The sequence below is a fragment of the Antennarius striatus genome, chromosome 6 (genome assembly GCF_040054535.1).
Source record: "Antennarius striatus isolate MH-2024 chromosome 6, ASM4005453v1, whole genome shotgun sequence".
Classification (NCBI taxonomy): domain Eukaryota; kingdom Metazoa; phylum Chordata; class Actinopteri; order Lophiiformes; family Antennariidae; genus Antennarius; species Antennarius striatus.
In genome coordinates, this window is record NC_090781.1 from 15,324,573 (window position 1) to 15,347,656 (window position 23,084).

Here is a 23,084-nt window from a genome sequence, read left to right on the forward strand (position 1 = left end):
CAGGCTGGCCAGAGTGATCTCTTCTCAGCTCTGGTAGGTAGCACCTTGCACCTGAGGGCGTAGCAGGCAATGCAACCACCCTGCTAGCTTAGAGGTTTGCCAATGTCATACATTTAATTATTCTTCACTGGTCTCATGGGCGAACACTGGTACTGGGTGTTTGGGTCCTGTAACTATGTTGCTCCTGTGACAATCCGACTACTGTAGTTGCTTCATTGCAAAGTTTCTTACAGAAGTCCCCGTACATTTGAAACATGTAGATTTGGAGAGATACAGTATGCTGTGTCACTCATCGTGTACAGGTAGTCCTCAATATACGAACATCTGACTTACAAACATGAGTAGATACGAATATCCTTGCGCCGCCATATCCGACTACTGTAGTTCCCCTCTCTGCTTCTCAACACAATTACTGTACTACAGTAGAGGTTTACTTCACCCTACGTTGTCGTCAGGGTTATAAAACAAATACAGGAATTATTATTTTGCAATAGTAAAAAAAACAATCAAATTAACCAATATTTACATTCAATTTGTTGCTTTACGTCACAAATGTAGATGGCTGTGGATCGTCAGTCAACAGCTTGCTACGGCTGTTGTTGGATGCGCTTAAAAAAAATACTGGTCGAGAGTTCATTGAAGTATATTCTTCTTCTTTCTTATGTGCTTTTAACAGTTCACTGGTGGACAGACATAAAGCTGAGTAAAATGATGTAAACTTAATTTTTATTTTTCTGCCTATATTTTTTGAAAACTGAAGATTGTTTGAAAACTGACATATATTCGTGAACGACAAACTCCAAACGACCTGCACCAGTATTTTATTTGACTATATATGTCCTGTAATTGTTTCTGGTAAGTTTTAGGGAATAGTGATTTCATATTTAGAGTAGTAATGGTATTTAAATGAACTCAAATTGTGATTATACATTGAAATCTAATAAAAAACAACTTATAAACTATTTATCTCACAAACAACCTCTCGGAATCAATTGTGTTTGCAGGTTGAGGACTGCCTGTACTTCCATACTTAACCTGGTCAGTTTGAGTATATTAACACTATAATACTTGGCCAAGATGGTAGAGAACAGAAGCATAACATGTTAGCCTTACTGTTAGACCAGCCAAGCTGATTTGTGTGCGCGTGTGTGTTTGGGTGTGTGTGTGTATGTACTTGTACATGGTTATGTAATAGATGGTTCATTTTAGATTGCTAATCACTCACACACCACACTGAATGTATGAAATATCTCAGCATGACAAGGTAAACATACCCCAGAGAAGAATCCCCACTTTGAGAAGATCTCACTATAGGTAGGTCTATGATTTTGCTGGTGGGAGAAAACTGACAGCAAAGGCGCTTCTTGTGTTTTTGTTGCACTTTCACTGTTGCTATGTCTCATTCGTCCATCATCCTGAGAACTAGATGCAAAAATGGTGATTCAGTTGAGGTGAAAATAAGTAAATGAAAGACCATGACCATTATCGTACACTCTGAAATCTACAATGATCAGGTATTTCATTTATTGCAGTATTACAGTAGGTTTGGTTTGTTGAGTGGAATAGAAAAACAGGAGGTTATACTTTTCCATTTTGAAGAATAAAATGCATGGCCATCAGTATAATTCCTCAGGCCAGGTATAAAGTTTCTGGGCAGACTTTGGAAATTCATCACATTGTTGAGCTGTGTTTCCCATGAAACAGACAAATCTTTGTTTGTCAACTTACATAGTGTTCAATTCTCCTCTTTCAACTACCCGGAACATTCAGAAGTTTCAAGATATCAGGGTGTCCAATACCAGACAAAAAAAGTATTTGAGCTGAGCTTCCATTGAGATGGTCATTGATGGTAGGAGTGTGGGCGGGCAGGGGAACCTGGTCCAGAGGAGGGTAGATGGATCGGGGAGTTACTGGGTGACATACGAGGGCTCAGCTCGCCCGTTTGAAGACGCCACAGAAGCTCCTCATTAGTGCGACTTAGTCGCTTTTTCTCATTGCTCTCCTTTTCCACGTGCACTTGCAGGTTAGCATTCTCTGCAGACAGTTGTCTGAGGAGCAAGGATAGACAAAATCAAAACAAAAATAGCACGCACCAGTTCTGCAATGAGTACTCAATGGGTATTCTCCCTTTCTCTCTCTCTCTCTCTCTGTCTCTCACCTGGAAACAGCTACATTCTTGTCGATTCTTTCCTTCAGGTCCTCATTTTGCTGCTGTAACACTTGCAGTCTCTCTTCCAGGTAAACATTCTTTTCAGCCTGCTCAAAAACACAGCAAAAAAGGTGCACAACATTAAATTCTTCAAATGATGTATAAAAGTAAAACAGGCTTTGTGTTCCTTTAAAATGATACATGTTGTCAGTGAACAAAGTCAGAAATTTGAAGCCTACTATTTTTTCCAGTTCTGAGATCTTCATCTCCTGCTGATGAATTTGTTGATTCTTCATTTCAAGAACTTCTTTTAGACTCTTTAAGTCCTCCTCAATATGTTTATATGGTGCCAAAGCATCCTGACAGCAGAAGATAACGTAAGTGAAAATCAGTTCAAGTCTTTAATTAAAACACACTTTTAAGTAACCACAAATCATAAATGATAACAATACATTATTTAAAAGCAATAAATAATGTATTGTTTGCTTGATTCAATTAGCTACTATCGCCAAAGAAGTCAAGATAACATTCTGAAACATATCTTCCAGGTCTTACCACTATCTGCTCATCTGTGCTCCTTCGCAAAGCTTCTTCAAAACGTTTGGCTCGGTCTCTTAGGCTACAATTCTGAAAAGTTAGTGTGTCCACCTGATCCTGGTGACCAGACAGATATTCACTTATTATACCATCACTACACACAAAATATATCATGCTTTGTATTGTTAAAAACGATAGCTTTTGACGAGAAATGGTTACCTGCAGTGACAGTCTGACTTTTTCAAACTCTTCTTCCAGAGACTTTGTCTGTTGTTCGTGGGCCATTTTCAAATCTGACACAAATTATACCATTATTTTTCTTGATATTCTGACAGGTGAATCAATATTGTACAGTTTTTAATTCTTACTCTTCACGGTCCTGGCATGCTCCTCCTGCAGCGTGGCCAGTGTGTCATTGTGAGTCATCTCCATCTCCATCAAGGAAGTCTCATGGTTCTCTCTCATGTCTTCAACCTATGGCAAATAATAATCATAAAATTAAATTCATATAATAGACACTAACTATTCACTCTCACAAACACACAAGCACAGATAATGTAACAGGTGACTTGGTCTCAGAATTCCCAAAATCTCAATCCAATCAAACGTCTTTGGGATGTTTTTGCAGAAAATTTCCCACTTCCCATCTCAAAGGATTTAAAGGATCTGCAGCGAAAGTTTTTATGCCAGATTTACGGCAACCTTTCTCAGCTGATTAGCTTATAGCCCATCTTCATCAAAACTCACGCACCTGCTCTTGCTGCTTGAATCGCAGGTCTTCCAGCTCGATTTGTTGTAGGGCCTGTAGGCTCTCAGCCTCAGCCATGTGTTGCGCCTTCAGTCGCTCCTCCAGCGCTCCAAGCTCCCTCTGCTGCTGAGCCCGCAAACCTTGCAGCTCAGCATCAAAACGCTGCTCCAGTTCCTGCTTCTCCTGCTGCAGTTGCTCCCAGTGTGCAACACTGAAAGCTGGAGTACAACATGGAGCTTTAGGGTACTTCACTCCATCCAAATTTAGGTCATACATAAAAGAAATAACATTGTTTCAATATGACGCCAAATGTTAATTAAACACATAAGATGGAGTTTTGACCTACTCTGTTGATTATAATTTCTGTTGATTTTTAAGTCTGGATGTTTTTTTTTTATCAACATGTTTAATTTTCCCACTTTACGCATTTATTGTTCTTATTCCTCTTCTCCTTTCGGCTTGTCCCGTTAGGGGTCGCCGCAGTGTGTCATCCTTTTCCATGTCAGTCTATCTTCTGTATCCTCCTCCCCTCACATCTTCCCTCACTATATCCATCCACCTACTCTTTGGTCTTACTCTTTCCCTCTTGGTAGCTCCATCATCATTACCCGTTAACCAATATGCTCACGATCTCTCCTCTGGACGTGACCAAACCATCAAAGTCTGCTCTCTCTAACTCAAATACATCTCACCTTGGCTGTTCCTCTGATGAATGCATTTCTAATCCTATTAACTTGGTCACTCCTGCAGTTGACACTGGCAGATGACCCGTAGGGCTGCATTCATGCACTTATTGTTGTTTTATTTATTTTATTCCTCACTACATGTTTACTCTCTTTTAAATTCATGAGTAGATTTTATTCTTTATGATTACTTAAGTGTGTTTTACTTAAGGCAGCACTTTTACAGCATCAGGTATGTCTCATCTCATGCCTTGTGGAAGTACAGTCCACTGTAAAATATGTGATGTGACGTGGAGAAAGCAGCGAGACATTGGCTGCTCTGCTTCCCGTCATGCCAAACATGTCACACTGTTTTCCTCTTACCCACTTCATCCCTGATTTTGGCGAGCTCCAGGGACAGCTCCCTCTCCTTCACAATGGCATTCTCACTCTGTAATACAAACACATATCATTGTAAACAAGTCTGAAATGTACAAATCACATTTACACTCTTGAAGTACAGCTGTAGTACAACTGAAACAAAACAGTGTGCTTCTGTTTGTCCAATACATCAATTTGAGAAAAGATTCAGATTTCAAACGACATCACAACAACAGATTTGTTTCATTTGTAGTTTCTTTTACCACACGTGTGGTAAAGGCAGCTTAACGATCTGAATGTGAAGGAACTTGGACCATGACTGCCTTATACCAGCTCAACTAAAGATCGCTACAACCAACCAAAGTGTCATTACCAACAATTTTATTTGTGTTGCCTAGGATGGATTGACCTGAGCTTGGCTGAGGCCATGAATGATTGATAAACATAGCCTATTAAAACTGTGACAACTGGAGTAAAGAGTGTGACAGAAGATGTGTCTGCAACATTGTACAGTACTTTGAAAATATCAAATCATTAGAGATCATGCGCTAAAGAGTAATAGATAGATACTTTATTAATCCCGGAGGAAATTGCAACTCCATACAATTTGCATCTCTGTCTTAAAGAGACAAAGAAGGCAAAAACTTGATTTTTACTCTGAGATCATGCTTCTTTCAGACTATTACAATGAAAATGTCCACATATCACATTTAGATGTTTATATTGTTTCCACTGCAACAATATTTACATATTACATATTTACATGACTGTAATATTTACCACAATCCCGATATTTCTCATTTTAACATAGCATCACCTCCATCTACATGACAACCTTACCCACAGAACATCTAATAAACTAGCTGTGTATAATAAGCTAGTGACTCTGCTAATATAAAAACAAATGAGGCACAAAGAAAGTACTTAAATTGTCCTGCTACTGACTGGGATGGGGAAAAAAAACATGTCTTCATCTAGAACCAGAAGACGGGAAATGGAAAAAATCTTTCTCATCAAGGAGCAACGTGAAGCAGGACTCCCTTCATTTGAATTTCCTATTTTAAATTACAATTTCATAGCTTTTGTTTTAGTTTTTGTATGTTATGTACATTAGCATTAGCATGGATTACCACCACCCCCCATAAACACACGCACGCATGCACACACACACACACACACACACACACGTAAGAATGCAGTTTGTATAGATTTGCTTTGGTACAGTTACAAATGTGTACAGCACTATTTTTGCAGTGCTAAGATTTGCCGTCAGTGTATCTTTGAGATTACTGTGGATCATGAAATCTAAATGTTTTAGATCAAGCAATGATAAATGCCTCACAGCAGGTGTCAACCACAACTTGTGGAAAATGTCATGTTATATAGCATTTGCACAGTCCGTCTCCTTTCCTGCACTGCAGATTCTTCATGGCATTAAACCCTCTGATCAAATTCTACTCACAGACGAGGAAATCCAGACAAAGAAACCAGTTTAGCTATGCCCACTGCAAAGACATATAGATACAGATCACAAAGCAGTCCATGTAAGACACAAACACAGAGAGATGCAGATCAGGTGAAATATAAATGAGATGTTATACAGTCTGTCTCTACAGCAGTGATGTCATCCTCTTAGAGGGTTTCCTTCTTTGTCATCAGAGAGAAAGGCTTGTGGCCTCATTAGGGATGAAGGATTGTGTCAGATGTTTCTTTCTAATTTCCTTCTTCACCCCTGCTCTTATTAATCAATTCACCCATTCCTCCTTTCCATCACACTACTAGGGTCTCCAAGGAATCATGTGACATACATTCAAAAATTTTTTATCTGATGTAACCATCACAAAGCACCTTCTCCATTTCATCAGTTATGCTGTTGATTATTCATGAATATTTGATCAACTGATAAGAAAACGTAGATCACAAATACATTTACAGTTTTTTTGACTGACATTCTACAGCAAAGCATATCCATATTACAATCATATAGGAATCAGACAGGAATCACTAACTGACTGTTTCCTGACAACGGATATGTTACGAATGATTCGTATATTATCAAGACCCTGTATATCTGTATATCTCTCTTTCAATCTATAATTCATTTACTACTGGAAAAATATGGCTTTTAAATGGACGGGTAGTCAATCTCAATGAGACTATATGATGAGTTACTTAGGGACCAAAGTATGCATCCATGTTATCAGACCTGTTTTAATGAGACCATAAAAACTTTCCAATGAGGAACCTTTTGTCCTGAAGAGATCCATTCCACAAAAATCATACAAGAAGCTGCAATGACTCTATCAGGAAAAGTGAAGACATGATTTCTGGATGATAAGACGTTCAGGAGCACCAGGTAAACATGTGAATAAAGCATCAATAATTCATCCTATACTGTCAATGGTGTGTCAACATCCAGAACTATTAAGCATACATAAAATAAGGGCAAAGGGTACATGAGGAAAAAGAAGACGCATCAGAGCAGTGCTAACATGTTATGTAATGTCCCTACAAACTCTCAGAGAGAAGAAAGATGTACAGTGCGACAAACGAGCCTTCTTTGACTCAGCACAATCATGCACAGCTTTACACATTCTCCACTAGCTCTGTTGTGTGGAAACAAATTAATATAATGCTCACATACACAGACACTCTCAGAACCCCTCCAACCCACAGAACACACACATGCGCACAACCAGACAAACGCAAAGGAAACATCCGTGCTGATAAAGACCGCTGCCTGCAGAAGATACTGCCTTTACCGTGATGTCCAGACAGTGCAGAGGGAGGAAATGGAGCCTACAGCAGCAATGGCCCATACTAGGCTAGCGGACAGCCGCATCCCTGAGCTGACTGAGGAGGCAGCAGTGAAAGATGCAAGCATGAGAAAGATGTAGGAAAACCAAATGAGGGGGAGGTAACCAGGCAAAGAGAGGAGAGGGGAGGAGAGACTGGAAGACCAAAACCTCACCTCGTTTCCTGGTTTGCGACCGGTGTTTATCAATGTTGGAACAAAGACTGCCGGCGAGCTCTGCCTGCCCTCCCTTTAAACCCCCACCCACACGCCCTGTATCACATTAACACACATGGTGGGAGTAACACACACGCACGCACGCACGCACGCACGCACGCACACACACACAAACACACACACACACACACCCACACACACGTGGGCTTTTACATCCTCATGGAAAAAAAAAAGGGAGTGTAGCAGGAGAGGATGCTGTGTTTGTCAGTCCAGAGGAAAATACCAACATGCAGGCAAATCATACAGGAGGGGCAACAATATTCATAACGGAGCTTCAACTGTATCGATGCAGTTGATGGCAACACTTTGGACATTGTGTTTTGCAAAAACTAAAAATACATAATATAGCTCAATTAGCATGAAGTATAGCTCTTATTTCAGTGTGGTCCTGGACTTACTTATGTTCAGTTAGTTTCATACATAGATTTTCCCTCCAAAACTAATAACATATGTTGTCCTTGCTTCTACACATTCTAAACTAAAAGAACACTAAAAGAGTAGTTATCAGTGGAGCAGTGATGCTGCACTGCAAAGAAGGAGGAGGATTATAGCTGCAGCTAACACAGCATGTTAGTTTAGAAAAACACCTCTCCGAAAATATATTACTCAAACATATGTACTACATTGCCACCTGTGTCTCACAGCCAGTATCAGTAAAAGTACATCCAGCTCCAGACAGGCAGCGCTAGTCTCACTGATCATCTCCCACTCTAGAGCAAAACCCATGGGTGGGGTTGGGCCATGGATGAAATTCAAGCAGAGGACGAAGGGGCAGGAGACAAAGTCGATATTCAGAATCAGAAAACAGTTTGCATACACACTGCCTGCACCACTATAGGCTGATAATGGTTATTGTGACATCACTGGTGATTGATTACCTCAAATGGAAGGAAAACACCCATGGGAGGTATCAACTGAAATAAATATTTACTGGGTGTAGAATACCAGCAGCAACCAAGCCAGAATCTCCATGAAATGCAAGAGTTAGTGGGTTTAGACACCTTTTTCTTCTGCTAAAACAATCTCTGGAAATCCCGAGTGTTTCCCCACAAACGGTTTTACTATCCTGCCGCTTCAGATCGAGCTTTCAGTAACATAAAAAAACAAAAAACACCACAGTCTGGCTTGAAATCAAGAGAATGGTTTTGTGAACAAAGTAATGCTGACAACAAAAGCTGCCTGATGCATCTGTCAGACGAGACAGTGAACGCATCACACTGTAGTTGCATTCTGAAGCCTGCACCAAGATCACCTTTATCGTTTTTCAAATTGTTTTTATCAGTCTTGAAGTCAGCTACAAAATGAACGATTGGCGGTGATGTTTTCATTTCAGCATGATATGAATATGAACTGACAGAGACCCGAAACTGTCTAGAAATGGGCAAATCATCACAGTAACTATTAAATTCACTTTTTCATCCTAACTGAGGAAAATCTAAGAATAATGTAAGAAAGCACTAATTCCCCAGCATATTCTTTACAAATGAGGGAAATCCTTTTTTAATTAATGTTTGATAAATTGTCATAAGGTGTCAGCTCTTCCTCTCCACTACATCTTACAGAGAAGAGGATGTGACACTCGTCATCAGGCAAACTGTCTAAATTGCTGAAGCATACCTTGTGGCAGAAGTGCTGGGTGGTGATGCTAAAAACATCCAGACACAAAGAGGCCTTCTTGAGCTGGGCCTGAAGGCTCTGCAGCTGCAGGGTCTGCTGCTCACAGCGCTCCCGAAGCTGCTGAATCAGAGCCCGGTCCAGTTCCTGGGCCCTCTCAGTCTGAACAGCGTTATGAACAGCAGATGACTGGCCAAAAACTGCAGAAAAATAGAGCACAACATAATGTGGACAGGGCTATTCATAGATAGATCACACGTTTGAAACAGCAGTTAAGCCTCTGTAATCACATGTGCACCAGCAAAAACTACTAACTGTACAGATTTGATGATTTTACAATTAAGTAGAATTGGGAGACAAACCACCAAAATTAACAACAGGGAGGCTTTGATGCTAAGGTAAATAGCATCACTCAAATAACTAAATAACCAATAATCATTTTAATTAAACAGAATTCTGTCTGTCTGCGTATTCTGTCTTCCTGAGGTAATCTGACCCAGCAGAATTACTACCAAAGGAGCCATCCTAGCATTACAGTCCCAGTAGCCTGTTGCTATGGCAACAGTAGGCCATCACAGGTCTTGTAATGAAATGTGATGGAGAGAGCAAGAAAGAAAAAGAGCGACAGCGACACAGAGAGAGAGAAAGAGAAAGAAAGAGAGGGGGTGCGCATATTTAAAGAGACAGTCTAGGTTGAAGGAACATGCTGCTCTTTTCCACAATGAAGTATTCCACATTAGATTTTTACAGATGCCGTTGCATATGCACATACATATAAGATATGTTTGAGACTCACCAGGGGATTGTGGCTTGGGCGATACCACTGCAAATCTTTTAGGAGAGGACTTTGGCATCACAGTTTCCATGCCTTTTTGCATGTCCTTCCTGGAGGCTAAAGAACATACAATGTCAATAGGGTTTATAATATGATACAAAGTCTTCCAAGCATTTTTTTTCTAAATACAATATATGAAAGTAGAGGTGGAAAGTAACATTTGATGTTCTTGTACAAATAAATCGGACACAGATCACTATTTAATGGTATTCCCTTACCGTGGACTCTGGAGGGTTTCTCTCTGTAAAATTTCTTTGAAATGTCTGTTAATATGATTAAGCAATTCACAAATAAAAATTGATTGATTGATTTCACTTTTTTTTTTGTTGGACCGTGGCACCATGAAAAAAAAAAATTTTGCATAATAAAAGATGTTTAGAATCAACCTGCAGTCCAAAAACATACAGCAATAGAAATACTGTTATGTCATTAATTGATGTAGGTGTGAGTGAGCATAAGGATTTATACTGTAGGTCTCTAAGAGTTATTACTGTGAAATGTTCACCTATTTGGATATTGTAAAATACCCCCTGTACAGACCCCCACCATTTTTTATTGTACCCTTGTAAAGAGCATTTTATTGAAGGGGATGGATAGATTGAATACTTCCACCACTGCCAATAATTCAGAGCACCGAAAGATCACTGATGCAGTGCTGTTAACTGAAGATATTTAAATCTGTAACTCCAAAAAGGAATTGGACTTTAAGGAGTGCAATTATTTACCTTTAAATATATTTTATTTTTGTTCATTGAAGCTACAATACTCAAAATATTCAGAAATTCTTCACTACGTTTACAATCCAGGTAGAAAACACGGGTGTAAGGAACAATGTGGAACAATGACCAGCAGCTGGAGCTGCAGCTCCACTTCAACTCACAGGCTTTGCTGCAGTGCTGAGACTCTTCCTGACTTGTCTCTGAGTGGTCACTGGGTGATGTCGATTTGCCTGACAAGTTAAGTATTGATGCTTTACCTCACACTTTAAACCAGTATATTGTTTTGCTTTTCCTAAGATCTAAGACAATATATTAAAGTAATAATTTATGATGCTACTACTGCTTTTGAACAAGCAACGGCTGAGGCAGAATATCAACTATCTAAATCACTGCTAAAACATGTTGAAGCAGGAAGCCTTGTTGGATTTATAATTTTCATTTAGCATTTCCATTTCTTGAATTCTCCACCGAAACAGCGATGACCACTAACTAACAAGGCAGTGAAGGGGCAAGTCGCTTTTACCTAAAATACACTTTCCAATACCTTTTTGCTAAGATAAACTCTAATAATAAGTCTAACCCTAACCCTAACTGTAACCCTATAAATACTGACTAGCTAGAAGCTTTTAACCTGAAAGAGGTAACTACATGTGAAATTAATGGTCATGTACAATGTATTTACAATTCTCAAAGTAGTTTTCCCATCAATATTTTTGCATTTCATACAAAAGCATTAAAAAAAATGTAAAGAACATGTGTCATGGTTAAAATGTATTAATCAAAGAGTTTATTCTCCTACAGGGACTAAAAGTCAATATTAAAAGTCAAGAAAGCCAATATTTGACTTATATTTAGATTGGAAGTCAAGCTGATAAACCTCAAATTGTTTTTCTTCTGCAATTACTTTCATTTACAACCACAATCTCTTCAACTCAGCCGACCCAAAAGTGTTATGTTCAATGTATTTTTCTACTAAGTAGGAACTTGAAATGAACCCTTTTTACATATGACTCAGAAGCATTTGTGAACTATCCCGCTACATTACTGGGTTTGATGACAACTACAGTAACACAAAAAAATAAAAAAGTCTGAATTAGATTGTGAAGGTGAGAGAGTGCAGTCATTATAGGCTTGTAAGTTTACACTGACTCTTATCAGCTGTCACGAGGTGAGTGCCGACAGAAATGTCGGCGTATTTTCCAAAGCTGTGCTTCCACCTCCCTTCACACCCGTGCTAAAACATATGCCACAGCCAAGAGTCCCACCGGTGACCTTGAAGTGGGTGCTCTCTCAGGGGTAAATTAAGGCCACACACACATGCACTGAACAAACTTACCACGAGGAGAGCTGCGCTGCGGTGGCAGACTGCGGCGATGGAGGCTGGGGGCGTTGGGTGGCTGAGACCAGCTCTGGGCATGGGAGGCTTCACTGGGGGGCCCCGGGGCTTTGTGGAATGTCTTATCGCTGCCACTACCAGCATCTGCAAAGCAAGACAGATGTTACACAGCAGAACACAGTCAGTGTCAAGACTTCGAATGATTACATCTGCAGGACGGACAAGGGTGTGAATGCGTTGGGTTTTTTTTCAAGTAAATCCATGTTTATTTTCTCACCACGTCCCTCTGACAGTGTTATTCTACCCAGTCATGGCCAGTTATACTGTATGTTTATGACACCCAGCGGTGAAGGACAACTTGACTTTCTTGGTCCCTATCATGCTTTGGATGCATGGCTTCTCTTGCGATAGAGCAAAGCTCAATTTGAGCATCTGTCAGTTCAGTATTATCTTTTAGCCTGACCGCTACACAGACTTTAAGCCTTACACAACATGCTGCAGGAAAAGACTTTATATGCACTGTGGTTCAATGGTTAATGATGTGCCCAGTTTGAAACTTACTGACAAGATTGTCTGCATAAATAACTTAAAGACATCCAGTACAGTTCTGTAAATGACAAGCCAATGACTGAGTTTTAGCAATATCTGTCTTTTAAATTGTATGTGACATGTCTTTGACTAACTGGTGACCTGTCCAGATCATCTCCACTTTTTGGATACTGGCGCTCTCTCCATGGTGAACAGGAGTATGTAAGGACAAGAGCGTTAATACGACCCTAGCATCTGCTTCCAGTGACGCCACATTTTCATGTTTTCCCTTGTTTGCTGTTTGTTGTTTCAGGTCAACAAGTTGATCAGTAACCTGAATCTCATGAATTGCTGTGCAATGAAACATAATGTAATGCATGAACACCAAAGGCATTTGGTCCAGCATAATAAATATTAAACTTGGTGTACTGACCTCTTGGTATTGAATTTTCACACAGACCCTTGTTTGTGGTGATCAAAGCTTTAATTGGATTTGAAGGGGGAAAATAAACCCTACAGGGTATTTTGTAATTACATCCCGCTTCAAAGCGGTGATGTATTGTAACTGTCAGTGTTCGTGTGTTCGCCCGTATGTCCACCAAATATCTTCGCAACCGTTGCAGATAGAAAGATGAAACAGACAGCTCATTATTCAGGGCGGCACGGGGGATGAAAACGAGCTGATGACCTTGACCTTGAGAAAATTAGGTCAAGGTCAAATTTAAACTTTTCTACACTCAGGAACTAGATAAGATAGAAAGACGAGGGAGTAGGCCAGTGTGAGTAAGACCATAGATCAAAGCTAGTGCTTTGATTTACCTATGCACTAGATTTGATCTATGGTCTTACTCACACTGGCCTTCTCCATATGCCCTAGTCTATGCACTAGTCAGGTACTACTTTCAGGGTACACTAACTTACCTTGAAAGTAGGTCAGGGTAAGTCGCGGGATGTTGTAGGTTCTGACTGCCTTATTAGTCTTTGTATTCCCACTTTCCATAACCGCAGACATTTTTAGTTTCCACACAGCATAAATACATACCATGCAGTTCAAATTCATTTCCCCACTTAGTTTCAAATTAAAAAGGGATCAAGACCTCTTTCATTGGTCTGTCTGCGTCCTCTAGTGCTAAAAGGATCCAGTATCAGCAGATAAGTATCTTAGAGGGAATGTTTTTCTGAAGAAATGCACTAATAGTGGCAGAATTCTGCAACCAACTTAATTATTTATGAAAGAATTCATGGTGCCCAAGGTGTCTATGTGATTCACAGACAAACTGCAGCCGCAGCAATGAGCCATCCAGTAGAGAAAGATAATAAAGACGAAATATTCCCTCTAAATGAAAGTATAACCTGGAGGTGCTATCTATTTTTATTAATGCTTTGTTTCACAAATGCCGTCAGGATAATCTCGATGGATTCCAGCACTAGTTAGACAATCCAAAAAAAAAAAAAAGTTTCCAATTACTCTCATGAAATATTCAGCTCCTGAAATAATAACAGGGATGAAACATACTTTATCTATACACTCCTACATTACAAGAAAATTCAAAATTCAGGAATTTGAATTAAATTATGACTATTACATCCCGCTTCAAAGCGGTGATGTATTGTGATTGTTGCTGTTTGTGTAGTCATTCGTTCGTCCGTCCATTAGTATATCCGCAAAATATCTTCGCAACCACTGCCGATAGAGAGATGAAACAAAAACACATTACTCGGGCGGCAAAGGGGCTGAAAATGAGATCATGACCTTGACCTTGAGACAACTAGGTCAAGGTCAAAGTTCAACTTTTGTACACTCAGGAACCGGGTAAGATTTAAAGACGAGGAAGAAGGCCAATGTGAGTAAGACCATAGATTAAAGCTAGTGCTTTGATCAACGACAGTAGGTCAGAGCACTAGCTTTGATCTTTGACCTACGCAAGTAGGTCAGGGTAAAATTTTGAATTCATGGGTGTTGCAGGATGTTGTAGTCTGTGACTGTATTGATTCTAGTTCTGCTCTGAAATTGAATAAAGGATGGATAAAGGAGTTAGTAATCACACCTGAAACAAAAAACTTTGATGGTAACAGTAGCCAGCATAATATATTCAGTTTAAAACGAATCTTAAGTAGAACTACGTCTGAAAAATATTAGAAAATATGGATTGACGAGAGATGAAAATACTTTTTTGGTCAGATAAAAACTAAAAGAAATTGAGAATCATAAACAGCAAGCATGCTATTAAAAAAAATTCAGTAGCTAAAACAGCTCCACATTAGCAATAAATAACACCTGAATGTAGGTTATCAACTTGCGCTGTGCTTGTAATATGAAGCATCAGTGTGACACATGGTGCAAACTAACGTTTTTGGTTCAGATCCAGGCAGAAAGGAATTCTAGATGTGTTTTTCATTTCATAGGTGATGGCCAAAGAGGGAGAGACTGCGGCAGACTCTTGAAAAAGCTATTACAGTATACAGGGTGATCAGGGATGACAACCTGTTAGACTACAGGTGTCTTTGAGGTGCTTTGAGGCAATTTTAAGTAACTGGTCTGTAATCATGTCGGAAAAAATGGGGTGAATTGATTTCTTTCTAGAATAAAATTGTAAGAGCCTTTACCATCATCATTTTAGCTACAGTGGCGTTACATGAAAATGAATGAATGAATGAATGAATTTCAGCTTGTTTGGATAACCTTCATGTCTGTTCTGTTCAAAGATAATCATCTTGAATTTTATTGATTTTTCTGAATGAATGATGCTTTCTGAAATTGATCAGAAGATGTAATGAAGGTAGAAGGAGGACAGTGACATAAATGCTGCAGAGGTGCATCAGCTTTTATTGCCTATTTGTGATTGATGAGTGAAAAATAGTGGAGGTTACTGTAGTAACAATGGAGGAGCAACCACATCTACTGACAAGGCAGTCAGAGACTGCAACATCCCTTGAAGGGTAGGTCAGGGTACCCTGAAAGTAGTACCTGACGAGTAAGTGCATAGCTTTGACCTTTCAGGGTAGGTCTCTTATCTCTTTTGTTAGATGGTTTTCTTTTTGGGAAAATTAAAAGAAAAAGCCCATTTTGGGACGAAAAATCTCCTGTGTCCTGTTGCCTTACTGCTTGGTCCCTGACAGTCTTACTTATACTGGCCTCCCTCGTCTTTCTATCTTGTCCGGTTCCTGTGTGTACAAAAGTTGAAATTTGACCTTGACCTAGTTTTCTCAAGGTCAAGGTCATCATCTCATTCTCATCCCCTTTGCCGTCCGAGTAATCTGCTTTTTGTTTCATCTTTCTATCTGCAACGTTTGCGAAGATATTTGGTGGACACACGAATGGACGAACGAACAAACACTGACAATAACAGTACATCACTGCTTTGAAGCGGTACGTAATAATACCTGCATGGGGAACATTAATGAATCAGACAGACTAGTTTCTGTCTCAGTTCAACATGTTAAGTTTAAGCAGTAAAAACCCTATTATTTTAACTCATGTGAAACGTATGGTGAGAGACTGACTCACGCTGAGAAAGGCAGCGAGGATCTTCATGACTGCTGGTATTAGACTGGTTGCTGAACGCAGACGAGACACTGGAGCTCCGGACGTAACCATAAGCAGCGACACGAGCAGCTGGCAGGGTGGAGAAGCCTGGAGGACGGAGGCCAGACTGACCTGGTTTGAGATGGAGACTCTTGTTGGTGCTCTCTGGGTCTTGGTCTCCTAAATGGGAAAATAAAACAAATGTAATACAGAAAGTGATTATTTTCTACTCTTCATTAGATTTATTTTTTATGAAAACTTTACAAAGACAGTTTATTAAAAACTGATAAGTTTCGTGTACTATAAGTTCATGGTTATTCTAAAGGATAGTGACAAAAGTGAAAAGGAAAATTACACTTGTTAAAGCCAATAACTTAATAACAACCTATGTATAATGTAATAAATATGCCTTTTTTTACCATGTAATAGGCCAGTAAGGTAGTAACTGGCAAATAACATTATTAAAGTCCTGAACCGATAAAGTAATAACTTTTGGCCAATGGTGTAATAACTTATCACTACCCCTAACCCTAACCCCCAATCCTAACCCCTTATTATTACATTAGCCAAAGTTATTACGTCATCGGTTCAGGCTACGTAATATGTTATTGGCCAGGTATTAAATTATTAGCCGATCACATTTCAAAAACGGGCAAATTTATTACATTATCAGCTGATGTCACATGTTATACACAGTATATATTACAGGCTTCTTCAGCACCCGTAAACAGGTTAATTGGTTGTAGGTGTTTGTATTCCACAATCCAGCAGGGCAAATGAGGGAGAGAACATACAGAGTTGTTACTAAAAGACAGTTTATTTTAGAAGATGTGAGTTTAAGGTTAAGACAAACCACAATCAAATACAGCATAACCAGGCAGTTTAGAAGCCATCAATTTATCTTCCGCTTTGACACAAGATCAGGTGACCTGAATCACCCTGATAGCCCAGACCCACCATCAGATGGGCTGATGTCTGCTTACAGTATTTCAATATTGCCACATCCGATTGAGAACACTTCAATCATAGCACTAACAATTTTCAAAAGTGATATATTTTATTTTTGGTCACTTCTTACAGAGTCTCCTAATTTATTTGGAATCAGGATTGTGCATTCTCATGCTGAACGAACATTAAAAAATTTAGAGAAACAGAAATATGATCTTTCAATCGCATCTTAAAATCAATATTTAATAAATGGGATCAAAGTTTGACATTGAGCCAAAAATGATTTTGCTCTCAAAGCCGTTACTGTCGGGACCGACATCACTACATGTTACCCCTAGATCAGCGCTCCCCAACCACTAATTCTCATTATTGTAATAATTATTATTTGACTGACTTGTTCACCCTTTTATTGGAAGTGATCAGTATTTCTCAAAAGTTAAAGTCGAGCAACATAGAATCCCTTAAGAACACGCAATACAAAAGAATATAAATTAAAAATATTTACTCTTCAGTGCAACAATAAATAAACTAAAACTAAACTATAAGAACTGCCCCACCCTCCTCTGCTCAGCGCCGTGAGCGCCCTAAGCACTGACACCGAGGCACAGAGGAACCGGTTCCCATCGTTCAATTCAAAGTGAACAAGCCGTTACTTTTGCGACCGACATCGATTGATTCACCAATTGATTCACCGACTGATTCATCGAATAATTCACTGATTGATTCATCGATTGATTCACCAATTTATTCACGATTGATTCGATTGATTCACCGATTGCTTTTCTGATCGATGGTCATGTTTGTTGCGGCCTGACTGCCACTCGGGCCACGATAAAAGTCTGCCAGACGGACAGTTCAGCTTCCTAGTAGTGATGTCCGATTTGTTCTGGTGCTCCGATACACGCCCCGGACTCGGTGGGCGTTCCCATGTGAAGCACTGCTTCGTGACTGATGATGTTTGGCACACAAGTGCGCCGAAACACTAAGCACCCCATTCACCAGGTGACATACTGGAGCTCCATTCACCAGGTGAAACAGTTTAGTAGTCAATGGGTGATCCGAAACACCGGCCGGTCCCAGATGTGTTAAAATGGATGAAACAGCGCGGTGCGCTGTCAATCGTGTCAATATTCCTTGTATTGATCACATTAGGGTTCCGATTGCTGACAGTTTGCGTCGTAATGACTTTACAATGGATCCAACCAGAAAGAGGTCTCAATTCTGGGAACATTTAGAACTGGTAACGCCAAACAAAGTAGATTTCATTTCCTACTAAACTTATTTTCAGGCTCTGTTGCTCATACAGTGGAAAATAATAAACCACAGACATGTCATTTTTAATTTACAGGTGAAGTGTTTGTTTTGTTCCCTCCACCTGATGTACAGTAACAAAATGCCATCAATGATGAGGCATTACCGATCCAGACGTTAGAGTGAAGCCGGTGGTGCTGCTGTAATAACATCTTGCAAACCCGACTTTTATCTCACAACTTAGACCTTGTTTTTTTTATTCGCGACCGACTGAGAGCCGGCTCTTCGCGACCGACTCTGAGAGCCGGCTGTTCGCGAGACCCCATCTTCCCCAAGTTAGACAAGGGCAATAAGATGGACATCGATATAAATATAACATAGCCACTAGGAAGAATTATTGAAGTACGGTATATAAGGAAAACCAGATTTTATTCACAAGAACTAAATATCAAACAATATGTTGAGCTCACTTCAGATTGGACTAAAACCAAAATAACAAACAAAACGATCCTATCTGTAAAAGAATAATAATCTAACAGAAAAAAAAATGACAGGATCTAACCTTCCAATCTAAATTAAACAGGAGAAAAGAATCACCAAATAAACTGGTAGTCCAACCCTACTGCCGTTTTGTATGACTAAGTAGTTCATACAAAACGGCATGTGGCTGGTTGGGTGATGGACTGCCTGACACCCTGCTGCCACCGAAGGACTGTCGTCTTCGATCGTCATATACCCGGTAAGGCCTTGGCGCAGCCAATCAAAAGAGCGAAGAGGTGCGCTCCCCTGAACAAAAGCAGCGAAAAAAATTATAGTAAACCAAGGCGAGTGGAAACAAATGAATGGTTATACAGGCAAACCTCGGTTTCCGACCCCTATATGAAGGATGATAAAGGAGCATTTTACGAACTATTTAGTCTAACTAAAAATGTTAGACTAAATAGTTCGTAAAATGCTCCTTAATCAGTTTTTATCATTATGTATTATAACTATTGTGTTGCTTGCTACCTCGTTCGATCACCGTCTTACCTGCAGTCTCCTGGAAGCCATATGTTCCGGCCACCGGTGCAGAATGCCTCGGGGCCGACCTTGGTCCAGTTTGCTGAACTTTTGTCTTTGCTGCAGGCTGTCTGGTGACGGCCCCTAACCCCAGCTGAGGCCTCAGAGCTCTGGGTGAGCGGTAGACACGCCCTGTCTCCGGCGAAACATGCTGGTGAAGGATATGACCAGTGTAGTGAGTTACTATGATCACAGAGAAGATGGTTAGACAAGGGCAATAAGATGGACATCGATATAAATATAACACAGTAATATCATAGTTGTTGTTCACATTATTATTATTATCTCATATTATTTTTATGCATTTGGACCTTTAATGTTTCTTTGACTGTTAGCTGAGATCTAATGACTTCAGATTTAACTGTAACTGAAACATTCCTGTGATATCCTGTCGAATGCAAATGACATGAAGTTGTGACATGATTGGAACAAATCAAAAAGTCCACATCTCACCTCTTGAAGATTTTTTTTAGACATATCCTCATGAAAACTGTCTGACTTCCCACCAAGCCTTGGAGGATTGTTTGGGGGTTTCACTCCAGCAACCATGACTGGAGGATAGTAGTCTACGTTCTGCATCTCCTGTCGGTATTTGTCATACAGCAGGTTGGACGAGCATAGAACTGGGGTGGCTTTGGGTTGAGGACCAGCCTTCAGATCTCTATGAGCTGGTGGGCTACGGTAAGAGGATAGTCTCACTGGGAGTGTTGAAGTATCAGGAGGGGCATCTGACATGTGTGGTTTTGCTTGAGGATTCTTTCGAACATAGGTGATGATTTTTGGACGGACATTTTTAGGCCTCTGGGGAGGTGAAGATCTCCTGGGTTCAAGCTCTTTCTGTTGAGGGCCGACCGGTTTGGGGATGGCACTGCTCAAACCTGTCTTACCTGGCAGTTTGGATGCTTGACTTAAACTCCTCTGAGGGGAGTCACCACGCTCTAAGCTCAGTGCCCTAATGCCCTGGACCTTAGCTGGAGAACCAGGGGGGAGTCTCTTGGGAGAGCACGATGGAGCTTTCGAAGAAGTAGGTGTTGCTGGTCTGCTAGGGCTGCCCCATGGTTTCCTCCTCTCTAGACTTGAATAGCCAGAGGTAGCAGTATTCTCAAAAGAACCCTGCTTCTTTAATGTGTTATCAAAGGAGAGCTGCTTCTTTAAAGTATTATCAAATGATGCCTGCTTGTTAAAATTCTTGTCAAAAGAGTTTTGTTTTTTCAAAGAGTTGTCAAATGATGCTTGTTTGGATTTGGATTCAATCGATGACTGAGTCCCCTTTGCAACTGTTTTGAATGGACTGCAATTCATAGCAGCTTGTGTGCTTTTGGAAATTTTAGTGTTATCTTCTTCATGTGATTTGTTTGTAGTGGGTAATCCCTTGTGCTCTGTACTTCCCTCTCGGACACAATCCTTCCCTGAAATGGTATTGCCTGCAGTATTTCCCTGGTTATTGTTCTTTCTGTGCTCATCGTCCGTAGACACAACAACTCTATTGCTCACTTCCTCCTGTGCTACTACATCCTCAGATTGAACTGTGGAATTCAAGTTCATGTCCACATCTTTCTGGTTTATGGGGATATTTTTTGGATTTGGAGGCTGTTCATTTTTTTGAAGATCCTTCGCGCTCTCTGTGGTAGTGTTGCAAGTCCGGGAAACCAGAGTCAGGTCTTCGGATATGGTTAAGTAAGATCCAGAAGTAATGTGCCAAGAATCTGTCGTTTGCGTTCCTCCAGCACTGTCCATAGCAACGTTTGAGATGGTAGACAGACAGGACACGAAGACATCAGTTTCTGAGCTTAACTCAGTCCTGGATGCCCCTTTACTCTCAGAGAAATGAGAGCCAATGGTTTCCTGCTCATGGCTATCATGCTGAACAGAGTTGCTTTCTTCTTTACTCTGAGTAAAGATCATCTGCTCTATTGCAGATTTGTTACACAATGAAGACTGTTCTTGAACACTACTCCGGTCTGCAAGGCCAACAAAGTCCTCTCCTTCTTCCACAAGGTAAGCCTCTAATTCCTGACACTCTAGCATCTCAAACTCAGCCAGGTCTGGGTCATCACACTGGGAGTCTGTGCCCCATATGATGATTTTGTCCTGCTCTGCTGTTTCAGTTGTAGGTCCTGACACTGTGCCAGTGTCACCTGTCCTCCCACCATCCTCCACCCGAATATCGTTGGCATTTGCATCATCATTAGCTAGAACTCCTTGCTGATTATTGTTCCCTTTATTAAGGGCCTGTCCTGGCTCACACATTTTGGAGATTGCTCTTTTACAACTCACCCGGGATTTATTTAAAAATCAATCACCCATGACATTAATGAAGGGGTACCCACAAAAGTGGCTCATTAGAGGCCAATGAGGAATTTTCACAGTCTTCCATTAGGCACGTAATCGGAATATTGAGTATCATGTCTACTTTGACGGATGGTTCTTCACATCAGGTATCCTTGTCTGACCTGCATTTAAACAGAACAACAAAGCAAATTGAGTGATAAGTAAAGTGTTTAACAGGTTAAATACTCAGAAATAGAAAGAAACTAATTTTAAAAATCCCAAAATAAACTAATGACACGGCTCACAATTTCTTACAGCACAAGCACAGATTTATTGTCTCTTGTAATGTTAACAATCTTTCAAAAGGCAATGTTCTAAAGCTGCTAAAACATAATAAAGATCCATTCTGAATTCAAACCTCAATAGGTTGTTATCTAATGTATTTACAACATATATTAAGGTGGAGTCTGACCATAATTAAAATATATAAAAACACACACAATTATATATAATTTACACAATGTAAAACACAGGCAAAAAGTGAACTTGTGGCCTTCATCTGGGTCAGCGGCTTTCAACAGCTTAAAGCATGGCTACTAGTGAATCATCTGTTTGCCCTTTTTAGGTCCATCACCCAATAATAAGCTTGAGTAACTACACTTCTTCTTTTTATTATTCACCACTTCTATCCTCTGTTGTACATGATTTTATGTACAACAAGAAATAACATCTCATCCCCATATTTATGAAGATTAATCTGTTGAAAGACTATATCTTCATATCATTAATGACCACATGTTGACAACACTTAAGAGTTAGGAAAAAAAGAAAAGAAAAGGTGAGGCTGTGTCTGGTGGAGGAGCTAAGTACACTGATGCTGTCTCAGCACCTGCACTGCAGAGCAGAGACCAACAAATGGGATTCTGTTACCCCTGCCTCTGCCATGCTTCCCCACAAAGTCTGAACACATAGATATTGCTCAACCACATGAAGCCATCGACTTCCTCGGGGTCACCAAACAACCAATGAAGGTCTAATGAAGAATCTTGCATGTGCAGAAGCATGCCTGGCAACAGAAGTCAAATTGTATAATGTCTTGCTTCAGGATTGAAGCTACAAGCTGCTTACGGTGTTGTTTCTGCTGCAGCTACGACTGCTTCCAAATCCATCTCAATGCAGTAAATAGCAGTGCACGAGCACAACAACACAGAACAGTGATCTCTTCACACCTGGAGTTTGAAGGAAATGTCAATCAACAATCGGTGGATATTGGTTTAATTTATCTGGAACCACTTAATTCCAATATTTTGGTGACTGGCCCTAAACCCTACACAAATGTGGTCCTTAAACTAATGCAATAAACAATTATGATCTCTCAGAAGCTCACACTTCCACACTTTAAGGAGTTAAACAACCATTATACCTACATCTTTTTTTACAACTCTGACCTACTTTTGAAATCAAATTTTCTTTGTTCTTAATATGGATT

General features: G+C 40.1%; 1 protein-coding gene across 1 annotated transcript; it reads right to left on the reverse strand.

Moving 5' to 3' along the window:
* Positions 1–874: 874 nt before the first annotated feature.
* mtus2b (microtubule associated tumor suppressor candidate 2b) lies at positions 875–21,036 on the reverse strand. Its single transcript, XM_068316496.1, has 14 exons — positions 19,778–21,036; positions 19,295–19,475; positions 16,049–16,246; positions 12,013–12,156; positions 9,919–10,014; positions 9,126–9,322; positions 4,481–4,547; positions 3,438–3,652; positions 3,055–3,160; positions 2,906–2,979; positions 2,705–2,803; positions 2,389–2,508; positions 2,159–2,256; positions 875–2,048 (listed from the first exon to the last, which is right to left on the reverse strand). Exons 1-14 carry the CDS (start codon positions 20,867–20,869, stop codon positions 1,841–1,843), a joined length of 2,895 nt encoding a protein of 964 aa, XP_068172597.1. The 5' UTR covers positions 20,870–21,036; the 3' UTR covers positions 875–1,840.
* Between the last annotated feature and the right edge of the window lie 2,048 nt (positions 21,037–23,084).